The sequence below is a fragment of the Octodon degus genome, unplaced genomic scaffold (assembly GCF_000260255.1).
Source record: "Octodon degus isolate 3935 unplaced genomic scaffold, OctDeg1.0 scaffold00102, whole genome shotgun sequence".
Taxonomy (NCBI): Eukaryota; Metazoa; Chordata; class Mammalia; order Rodentia; family Octodontidae; genus Octodon; species Octodon degus.
In genome coordinates, this window is record NW_004524678.1 from 8,278,949 (window position 1) to 8,291,074 (window position 12,126).

Consider the following 12,126-nt stretch of genomic DNA (forward strand, 5'->3'; position numbering starts at 1 on the left):
ATACAAATAACTCATCAATAATTTAGCATGTACAAGAGCATGAAAATTCACTTAGTAAAAGTTCAGAGCAAATCAGAGTCTTTGTGAACAGTATACTTAGTGGGAAATTATGTCTGTCGAGATGTTGAAAGTGAGGTCCACACAGTTTTCCAGTGATTGCTGATATGAACCAAATTGACTCCATTCTTTGGCATTGTGAAAAGACAAAAACTAAGACTATGTAACAGTGAGCTATTTCGTTCATAGTTTCTTAACCACTGCAGTTAGCATTTAAAGTACACATTGAGTAAACCCTCCCTGGATCTTATTGATTTTGTGCTGAAAAAGCATCAGCCATACACGGGTATGTTTATTGCATCAAAATACAGGCATTGACCTCAAAAAAGAATGGAATTTATTTTTTTGAATTTCACAACATAAATCACTGACAATAAAAGTATGCTACCTGAAGGTAGTTATCCCTCTATATTCAGGATAAATCAGAGAAGATTTTTTTAATTCAAAGCATTAAATTCCGTTGTAGTGATACTTGCATTCACATAAGACTGTTTATAATTTATATGTATGTAAAACAAATACACTAGGGCTGGCAAGATAGCTCAGTGGGCTAAGCGCCTGCTTTGGCAAGCGCAGGGACAAGGATTTGATCCCTGGTCCCACATGCCACATAGGTCCTGCCTGCGGGCCATGCTGAGCCTGCAAAGGAGTCTGGGTGTGGTGTCTTGCTTTATGTTGGTCTTAACCAGCCAGCAGAAAAGTATACAAACGAAGTATAAAAAGTAAAGCCATATTACATGCTGAGCTGTAAAAGGCTCAAGTCAACTGCTTCTGACATTGCCAGTCTTATGAAAAACCTACTACTATTATGGACTATTGGACTATTTCAGAATATTTTGCTGAATTCACACACCTATAATATTTAAATGACAAAACTAAATGAAAAAGGGGATACAAATGAACGACCATTTTGTGTCTGCATATTCAAAATACTTAGGAGAGATGTATAGCTACATTCTCTTAATTCAGCGAATAGAAAGATTTGTTCTAATAGTGTTTGTAAACAGGATATCATGTCTGCATCTTGTACAATGAATAACCACGAAGACACTTAATATGCAATGTATTAATTATTGAAACTGTCCTACTAATTGGATTTGAAACTATCTCATTGCCATTTGTTTCTCAATAAAAATATGGAAAAAACCTTAAATCTTTTATTTTTTTAGTCAGTGGACATTTTAAATTAAATTCCAGAATTAAATCAAATTTTCTAAAAGAGGAAGAGGAAAGGACATGTCATTCCCCAAAAAGAAAGCAGAAATGGCAGGGCTAGCCACAGTGAAATGATGGTAAAATTCTATTGGAACTGCACTGCTACACTGTAGAACATTTCATAATCAGCTTTCTTCCCTTAAACTAGTAAATCCAGAGAGATGTCAGTCTGCTTTAATAGGAATATATACATAATTTTTATCATTATTATTTTATATTATATATATATATATATATATATAAAATTTTATTTTACCTGTATAAATTAGAGGAACAAAAATTGGTTGAGAAACTATTTTATTACATTTGTCTCTTTTAAGTTATCACATAATAAAGTTCATTTGGTGTCATTTTAATGTTTCATAAATATTAAATTGAGGTTAAAGCTTTAAGCACAGACCAGCCTAACAGCCAAAGTGTCTTCCCACCTCAGTTTTCTGGGGCTTCCCAGCTAGCACGTGGAAGCACGAGTGCCCTGCTGGAGCTTGGATTGCATCTCTGTTTTGAAAACCCAGCTTACCATGGGCTAAATGCTAAGGGTAATGGTGAGAATCCATGGCTCAGAATCATTCTGTAGCATTAGGCACCTTAATGAGCTATCAAGGATGCTTCTGTTAGTCCAGTCAGGGAAGTTATATATTCTTTGAGTCATTTCCTGAACCCGAAACTTTTATTTGAAATATTTTTACTACTACCCCCAACCTCAAGGCATGTTGATAGGAAGAAAGCTTTACTTAGATGGAATTTCACAGTTCTTCCAAAAAAGAAAACTATTAACATAATTTGTAAGTAATTAGCTGATGTTTTAAACACAGATATCTACAGGTGTAGTAGTGAAATTCTCTAAACTTAACCATTGCTTTCTAGTTAACATCAAGAGCAGTTTTATTTATATTTATGTCTTCTCCCAAACTCCAACTCTAAATATTTCTGGAAGCTCGAAGTTTCAAATTTATCTGTAGGATTTCAGGGTGTAGCTCCTGTCTATGTTTTCATAAAGTTAGCAAAATTCTGGGTTGAACTCACCCACACACCATGTCAACATGTTCTGGGCAAGCATTCACAGCGTATTATTTCAATTTAAAATATTCAAATGTTTTTGTTTTTCCAAATAACTATTATTTTCCTTTCCTTGTCCTTATAAATAAATCTGATTAAAAATGTTTTCCACTTATTCTATTATTATTATTATTATTTTAATCACTGAACCGATGTCAAGAGCTACTTGGAATTCATACTCTCTTTCATATCTTTCATTTTATTTCTTTCTGTCTAGATTCCGTTGATGGTGCTGTTGGGATTTTAGTTCATATATGGCTTTTTCCAATTATCGTCCTCATCTCTATCTTAAGTCCTCGAAGGTGACCTTATCCTGGCAGAGGCTATAAAAGATTCACCTGGCACTGGCATGAAGAAAGAGTCTTTGTAAATGGACATTATAAAAAAGAAAAAAAAAAAAAAAACAAACTACCAAAGATTCCTCCACTGACTACTGACTGAAACACAAAATAATAAAGACAAAATTTTTTTAAGCACTGGGGATAAAAACACATGGCGGAAGTATAACTTATTCCAAACTACATATAAAACATAATCTTGACATGCGTAGAGAAAAGACCTTCAGGTGCTTTTGTGGCTAAAACGATTACAGCGTCATCTGGTTGAACTCTGGGAAAAAAAAAAAAAAAAAGAGCTATAGAAATCCTTGTCAAAGCACAAAGTCATGGCTGGTTTTGTTTCAAATGAATAGTTTGCTTGTTACCATGGAAACCTAATGAACTGCCAACAAAAACCTCACTGTAAACAGGGTATGTGAAGAGCTGGCATTTATTTTCCTTTCAAGAAGGTTTTACGTAGAGAATTCAATAAATGTAGGCCCTTTTACCTTTGGCTGTTACCCTTCCTTGGAAATACCAGGACTCAGAATTATTTAAAGCATCATCTCCCTCCCCACCTTCCCCCCACCCCACACTTATTATTAGTTTTTTCTTCCATGGCTAAGCTAGATAACTGTATGCTGTCTCTCTGCATGCACTACCCTCCAGGGTGGGAAACCTGGGCTTACATATTACACAGGCTTATAGGAGTTTGCTTGCGGCCACTTGAACACCCAAACTATGTCATCTGTTCCAACAAAGAAACCAAACCACCATCTTTTATAAATTGCCATGGAAACCAAGTGCCTTCAATGAAACAAGCCTGAATAATTTTCAACTCAGAAGCTTGCACTGCTAAGAGTGGTTTGTGTAGAACTATTTTGTAAACAAACTACAGAGCCTAAACGTGCAAATTACAGGCAAGACAACCAAGCCGCTTCTGAAGAAGAAAGGACCGGAGCTGCTGCGTAAGCCCATGCAAACAAGATGTTTGTTATTTAACCTCTCAGACAGCCATGGCCTTTCGGCTTATTGTCCATTAAAGGATAACTTCCACCGAGACCACACCGAGAGCGACACTTTTTTCTTCCAGGTTATTAAGTGGGTCAACCAGAGCAAAAGGTTGTTAAGATAATACTCAGCTCAGAAGGTGGTAAAACACAAAAGTAATTTTTTTTACTGTAACCTCCATTTGAAATGAAATTGGCCCTAGCTTTAGAGGGAACGAGAAAATGTTTGTGACTGCGCTGTGTATGGACTCTACGGCGGACCTGAGCCTGAGAAATCTGGCTTTATTCGAAACTCTGAGGGATATATGCCTCTGCCCTGTAGTCGGACTCTGCAAATTGTGAAATATTATTTTATTATTTTGCCAAGATTAAAAAAAACACTTTTACAAAAAAACAAAAACCTGTAAAAATGATTTTGAGCTACCTGAGGACAAATCATACCTTTAACCAGCCAGTTTTCCAATGCATTGTAAATTTCACTTAAACTTATTGGTTATGAAAATTTGAAGATCTTTTTCCTTAAATTATCTCAGCTTTTAACTTCATTAAAAAAAGACTTTTGTCTAAAGAAGAATATTACTATTATATGTTATTTCAATACCCCAGGATTTAAAAAAAATTGATTATGCAAGTAATTGGGATATAAGTATTAAATTATAACATTTGCAAATATTAATATAAAAGCACAACAAAATGTAGTGGAAAAATGACAAAGCTTGATTTTTAAAAAGAGATCTGTAGAAATGTTTGTGCAAATTCAGTAATTCAACTTAAACTATAATTTTAAAGCTATGTTCAATAAAGCCTCTTTCTAGGTAAGGTATGAAAAGCGGTATGTGTGTTTGTTGAGCAATTTTTACTTAATCACTAAAGTGAGATTATTTATACAATTTACTGGTTATGTTACCATAATAAATCATCATTGCTTCAACATACTTTTAAGTATGCAGGAAGAGATTTTAATGAGAATGCCCTGATGCAATCTCCCGTATTTGTAACACATGTTAAAAAATGTAAAAACCTTTGTAGATAAAATAAGAATTTGGCATATATTTTCATAGTCAGTTCAGAGGGAACACATTAGAATATTTAGTTAGAGATATAATTGAGCTCTAAACCAACCTTAAAATTAAAAAGAATAAATAAATGAGTTTCATAATTTACTTGAATGAATTAGGCATATTGAGAGTTTTCCAGAATTCTAGTCCTTCATATATTTTTGTCAAACCAAAGAGATTCAAGTAAAGGACATCTGGGGACACTTAGCTTACCTGTAAAATTTACCTTCACCACTCCTTCTGTTTAGTAGCAACTAACCATGTCACCTATCACCTACCAGTAAATCATTGTTTTACTGCTTTATAATTGTAAATAATGTGCATTAAAATGTTTTAGAGGCTTTACTCATTGCCTTTTATTAACTATCGTTAGGTTGGTGTGAGAGAGGCTTTTGGAAAAAAAAGTTAAAAACAAATAAAAAATTCATTTCAGACTATTGGAATATCTATGTATTCTTTACAGGAATACACTCAAATTTACTTGACTTTAAATAATTCTGCATAAAGAATGTGCCACAAATGAAAGTTTTAATAATACTATGAAACATTTATAAAATAATAAAAGTTTTTAAGCTCTCATGTGATGAGAAGACACACACTTCCGAAATTCATGAGAACTGGCTGGTACTTGACAATTAATTTCAATTAAATTTTTAAGAAATTGCAGATGATTGAGAACAAAAGGGCATTCTAGTTTACTTAGGTAAGCCAATAGACAAAGAATCAGCGTTGGTCACTTCAGATTGGATATGCAGCTGTTTTAGTAGAAAGCAAATGGTACAAATGCAGAAATTTTTAAATAATTAAGATAAATATCAATTATTATAAGTAGCCTCTTTAATATGAGTAATAATAATGAGAATTTTCAAACACCTGTTTAGCAACTGCCTTCCTTTTATTAATATTTTTGTATTTATTATGAGTTGGATCCCACAACATATTACTCCTCCTTTCCCATTTTGATAATGTATTTAAAGTATACTTGGTGCCAAAATTTTCATTGTTGTTATTTTGTAAAGAGGCATCAGGCAATGAAGTTTTCAAATTTCCGGGAGAAAGAACATACCATGCACCTCCTACTGCCAGTAACTGATCTCAATTAATTCGGAACATTACTCTGTCTCATCCACTCAGAGACATTTCTCTACACCTTACCATGTCTGAAATTGGGCCTATTTCAATTGCAATTGGCAACATTTCTGTGTGGCAATATATAAAATGCATCTGAGAACTAATGGCGTTTTAGTGATGATAAAATTCACTAAATTTACCACAAGTGCCAATAATGTCTAATATTACTAGCTTTCATCAATCCCCAAACTGACAAAAGTATTATCCTGTCCTACTTTTAAGATTCATATTAACAGTTCATCAACTATGCAGTATTTTAAAATAACCTATTTATTGTGTTCCTTGCTAAAAATGCAAGCTTTCTCTTAGGTTGTTCATGCATACCTCCTGTCATCCACCTTTTTTTAATTTTACCCTGGTACCTATGGTTTTAGTTCCATCGTAAGATTTATTTTGCTGTGTATCCCTCATTTAAAATATTCTATTGTTCCAGGTGAGTCACAGTATTTAGCAGGTCAGAAGTTTGGCCTTTCATTAAATTTTCTTCAAGAGAACTCAAACATGCATGGTACACCCCAGGGTCATATAATTGACATTAGAACTAACAGTATTTTATTTCGCACATATCGCAGAATTGACCGTGGCATGGCGATGATTATAATTCATAATAATCACAATTAGAACCCACCTAATCGGTTACATCATGTAATAAATAAAAATAATTCCATTCTTTAATTTTATATTTTAAAATATGAAATACAAATTGCAAATGTACTAACTTTTCACCAAACATGCATTTTTCTTTTGAAGACTTTATAATAAAATTAATCTGTCAATAAAACGTGTAGTTTCAAGAACAATTCATTCATTCAGTTCTATACTTAAGACTCTAAAACTGGCTATGCCGTTCTTCATGATCCATTTTGTCTGTTTTCTTCAATAATTTAAAAGATGATGAAAGACTAATCCAGTTTTGATAGACTGGTTACGAAAGTTTCTTCTGAATGCATGTTCTTTATCACAGACTTTTTTCAAATGCACTTTGGAAAGATCAGGGCCTCTCAACAGATGTTTAAACTGGGAAAACGTTGCAACAGCCCCGAGTACACTTGCTTCCTTCCTGGTTGAGGATTGCCTCTTACTAGGAGGTTCATCTGCGTCTCAGCAAAGCAGAAGGACTACTCTTCTTGCAACTGGGTAGTTGATGTCAATGAGGAGTTATTGCATTTTCTGTGAAAACAATAAAAATCATAGGGTTCAATCCCAAGCTATCCCCTTTCCTACAATGTTCCCTTTGTGGCTAACCAGTTGAATTAGTTTTCTTAATGCTTATTTTTAAAAAGCAATGTCTGGCATTTTCTACTTTGACTTAAGAGAAAAACTACCACAAAGCGATTAGAATTTTTTTCAAGTCAAATATCAGTCTTTGCTGAATATCCACAATATGTATGAGTAAACGTGTATGTTGTTATTGTGTAAAAGAGAGACACTTAAAGGCTTGAAATTTTAATGTTGAATACGTCAATTCAGGATGAGCCTATCGTGTGTCCATGTCCGCTTAAAAAACAAAGACAAGAGTTAGAGAGAAATTTTCCATATATTTGTACATGGATTACTTTATTGACATATATTAATTTAAAGCTTAATAAATTCTGAGTAGTGATTTCACTACTCTGAGTCCACGTTGACTATATTGAAATTAGGGAACTGGAATTAAAAATTTGAAGTAGGGCAGAGGTTAAACTCTGGGTAGAATTTGAAATAGTTTCGTAAGGGAATACTTGCGACTGATTGAATTTAATTTCAATTGTACTAATTTTCCATGAGTTGAGCTGAAGTGTATTCTTATTTTTCAATAAAATGTTGGGAAATTCTGTGATGTAGGGATTAGCTTGTCAGTTTTCATTTGTTTTCATACGGCTTTTAATTGTTGTCCTGAATTTCCAGGATATCACTTTTATTTCTTAATTCTCATCAGTATATTTAAATGTATAAGTTTAATCAAACATACATTGTGTTGCATTTATATGGAATATTAGTGACATTTGAGATCTCAAAGTTTAGATTTAACTTAATTTTCCTTTTGATATTTTCTTTCTGCTAAATAGTTTGAGATAGTTGTATGTTATTTTCTCTTGGATTTTTTTTTCAATAAATGAAATTATGTTAAACATTCTATTAGTGTTTTGGGGAAATTTCTGCTGTCAGTAAGCAACTAAGTGACTATTAAAGGTATTAGAATTGCAATTATACTTACAATTTAAAATGAAAATGCCACCATTTCTCACGGTGTTAAGGTTTTACAAAACACTGCAGTGAGCACAGCTAGCTGATAAATAAATAAGTTGACTTTTATATCTTTCGTGACATCAATTTAAACATTGTGTTAAACAAGTAGGCACGAAAATCTTCCTGACTATGAATCAAGAAATATTACTCACTTAGTAATTGTACTTTTGTATGATATGTAAAATAATTACAGTTCGATGGTGCTAGGGGTATTCGGGAAGATAGTTTCAATTATGTATTTGACGGAGGTACGGTAAGCTCCATTCGAGTATGTCAAGGGAATAAATAATATTCTGGGCAAAGATTCGTGTGAATCAAGATATAGAAGGAATACTAAAAGTTAGCTTGCTAGTCTTGATTTATTATTGCTTATTTAGCTTATTTTTTCTTTATCTTTGATTTTGTACTTAAATAAATCCATGAACTTTTGGAGATGCAAATGGAATTCACACAGACAGACCCAATTTTCTGTTTGAAAACCAACTCTTGTGCAACCGCTCCTGGATTATTAAATTGCTTCTTATTGCTCTTAAACCATTATTAGCAGTCAGTTAATGATCTTAATCTATAGTATTTATAGTTGCTTCTCAAATAAAATTATGTAGCTCCCTCCATGCAAGGATATATCACTTACCATTTCAATAATCTCTACAGCATGGAGGTAAATTGTAACTTGGTTCTTTGGAGATTATAGAATGAATTATTTTTAAATTAATCCATGACTTCAGGCTATATTTAGAACAAAATTTATTGAATGACCCTAGAAAATATGAAAAGCTTTTATCTTTCTCCTGTAAAAGCTTTGAAATCTCATGACAGAAGATGTTTTTACTGAGAAAAATGAGAAGCTATCTAGCTGAGAAACAGCTTAATCACTTATACCACTGTTCTCTGGTACTACTTAATTTAACAGAAAATGATTTTGTTGCTTAATAAGAGGGCAAATGTTAATATCTTTGCAGGCAAAATTATTACACAGTTCATATAAAGAACATTAGATGATTCTGAGTATTTGTGTTAGAGGCCAGAATTAGGGCTAAGAACAATACCTTTTGGAATCTCTGTCTCTAACTACAGTGCATGTATTAGGATGTTAAGCTGAATTTTGCCTTAGTGAGGACACATGAGTGCTAGTTGAGTTCTGTGGCTCAGATCTTTTCCAGACTTTGTTTGTATACATGTTTCTTGGGATCTGGTCATCCATTGAACTGAAAATCTGGAATACTTTGGCATGCAAATATTTTGAGTTTTATGATAATTTCAATTTTGAAACAAAACAATAACAATGAGAAGCTATTTATTTCTGAGCAATAATTTTTCTCTCCAGATATAAATGGAACAAATGAAATAAAAACAATGAAAATTAGTTTTCAAAACTGGAAACAAAAATAAACAGAGATGACTATTAATTTTAATTCATTTCTGCTTTCATTATGCTTTGATTTTAAGATTAACACAATTCAAAAGGCCAATGAATCCAAAGTAAAAGAATGATACAGGGCTAGTAAGTGGACACCACACAATATTTTGTTTTTATATATTTATTACAGGGTCTATGGGGTCTCACTAAACAGATTAGACTTGTAGTGATTCTCCTATTTTTCAGTCTCCCAAGCACTGGGATCACAGGCGCACACCACCACGCCCTGTCACCGTCTCAGCGCACTCCTGGTGCAGGGCTGGCACATGCCTGGGATCCAAACCCTGGTCCCTGTGTCTGCCCAAGTAGGTGCTTTAATCTGCTGAGCTATCTGGCTGTCTCAATAATTTGTTTTTAAGTAAATTTAAAAAATAGTACTTACTTTTTCTGTTATAATAGTTTAATGGCAGAAATCTGCCTCTCTACTTTTCATTAATTTAGGCTTTAATAGTTCAAGGCTGACATTGAATTGTGTATGTATTCAAAGGCCCTTGCAAAGCTGTGGCATCTGGCCATCACCAGTTTCCATTCTGAGTCAACCCCCTCCACTAACCCTGCAATGACTCACCTCCTAGGTCAATCAAATTTAACATGTCCTTCACTATTGAAGCTTCTTTCAAATTGCAGTACTTTTAAAGAAGTGATTGAGTTCCTCATTTTACATAGTAACTTTTCTCAACTCAGAGTTTTCCAATGACAAAAAATGTCAATTAGAAACTACCAGACCTACTGATAGGGACCAAGAAGTAAGATGTGTGCTCAGTGGAAAGGGGCATTTCAAAGACTGCAATCATTCTTTAGGTTTTTTTTTTCAAGGTTAGGTCTGTATTACACACCCAGTATAGAAAGAGCAGACAGAATAAGAACAATCTCAAGCTGCCAGATATATACAAAGGCTCCAGGGAGCAGCAGAGCCTGTAGAACAGAAAAACAACCTGGTCACAGAGAAGAGGGTGCTGTGGGGGCATATGGGAAACACTTCTTACAATGAAACCAATGTAATGAGTGCACTCATCAAAAGGAGGAAGAAAAGAGGGAACATTCATAGCCAAATTATTTTATAGAAGCACATACATACTGTAGCAAAAGAAGTATTTGAAGTGCATGATTTTGAAAAAGATTGCAATGAACATATTTGCAAGTATTTTATGCCTACTTCTTGTTTTGCATACGTCATACTTAGTGACTTTCCTGTCCATGTTCTCCTTTCTGTGCTGTGTGAGTTCATGGTACGCAGCCTAGAATAAAGTTTACTCTAAGCTGTGCTGAAGACAACAAGTTCTTCTCCAGCCATGTCTGTTCACACTCAAACATCTTCTCATTGCATAATCTATCCTTTTAACAGGGCTATCTTATATAACTTTCAGCAACTCATTTAGTTCTTCCACAAGTATGTTTTCTCTGTTGCAGAGATAATTCCAACCATAATATGATATTTTACAGGATTGTTGAGAAACTCAAATGAGATCATCCATGCAAAGTGCTGAGATAATGTCATAGAATTATCAAGTACGAATGAGTGCTATTTTTATTGCTATGTTTGCTACTGCTAGACAAAGAGTGACAAAGCTAAAAATTATTATGTCTATTACATCACACATGTGCTGTTTGGAAATGACATTTCTGAACTACTCCTATTTTCTCTAATAATCTTACTTCAAACCCAGGTTTACACACACGTTCATACAACCCACCATGTATATAATAATTTATTGTTTTCAGTGTCTTCAAGGACCTCATTGTATCTGTTCACACCCTAGCAGTTAGCGACCTGCTGTGATGTATATGACGGTAGGCATAATGAGGAATCACAGGTTGTTCTCAACATGGTCTGTTTTGCATTGAGTGGGAAAATCCTTTTCATGTCATGATTTTGCTCCTCACAGCTGGGTGACCTTACAAGGGGGTCTGTGCTTTTTGGCATGCTAGAGACACCATAGAGCCATCAGGAGCTACACTGCCTGAGTGATTCTGCATATAATTTTCCTCAGTCCCCTTATCTGGGAGGCAAATAGTATGTAATCTAACTAATAAGCTAATATATGTAAAATATTTCACTACTGACACCTAACAAGCTGTTCATTTGTGTACTTGTAAAAAGGTAAGGATAGTACCCCATCCAAGTGCTACAATGACTAAATCAAGCAATAATTATCAAATGTGTAGAAAAAAATATATTTTAGATACTTAAATATAAAATAACATATTTTAAGTAACTGCTTTTAATATACGCTACATGAATAACATATTTTGTTCTTCTCTGTATTTTGTATGGAAGATGGTCATGTTAGAATTTTCCATAATATTTTAATGACTCAAATATTTAAAATTTTTGCTTACCTAATATTAATTATATTAGCCCCAGAGGGAGATCCACTCTTTGACGTTACGTTATGTCATAAGTGATTTAGATAATCATGCTTATTTTAGAGTATGAACTTTAGGAAAATTGGATCATTGTTAGTGAAATTTGAAATTTTACCATTAGTTTTTACATATACACTTATACTCTAGGAAGAAATATTTTCACTTAAAAATGTTAACCATTGTTCACAGGTAATTATAATTGCAAGTAGTTGCATAAGTCATAATATAGAAATCTCATGTGCATTCTACCTCTCTCTCTCTCT

At 33.6% G+C, this 12,126-nt stretch overlaps 1 protein-coding gene across 2 annotated transcripts in view; it reads left to right on the forward strand.

Moving 5' to 3' along the window:
• The window catches only part of Mdga2 (MAM domain containing glycosylphosphatidylinositol anchor 2), an 883,696-nt gene extending 879,215 nt beyond the window's left edge, over positions 1–4,481 (forward strand). For both annotated transcript variants that reach the window (XM_004638774.2, XM_004638776.2), the window contains exon 17: positions 2,549–4,481. In XM_004638774.2, coding sequence (XP_004638831.1) covers positions 2,549–2,637 — 89 coding nt within the window. In that variant the 3' untranslated portion in view covers positions 2,638–4,481. The remainder of the gene's footprint in view (positions 1–2,548) is intronic.
• Positions 4,482–12,126: the final 7,645 nt, after the last annotated feature.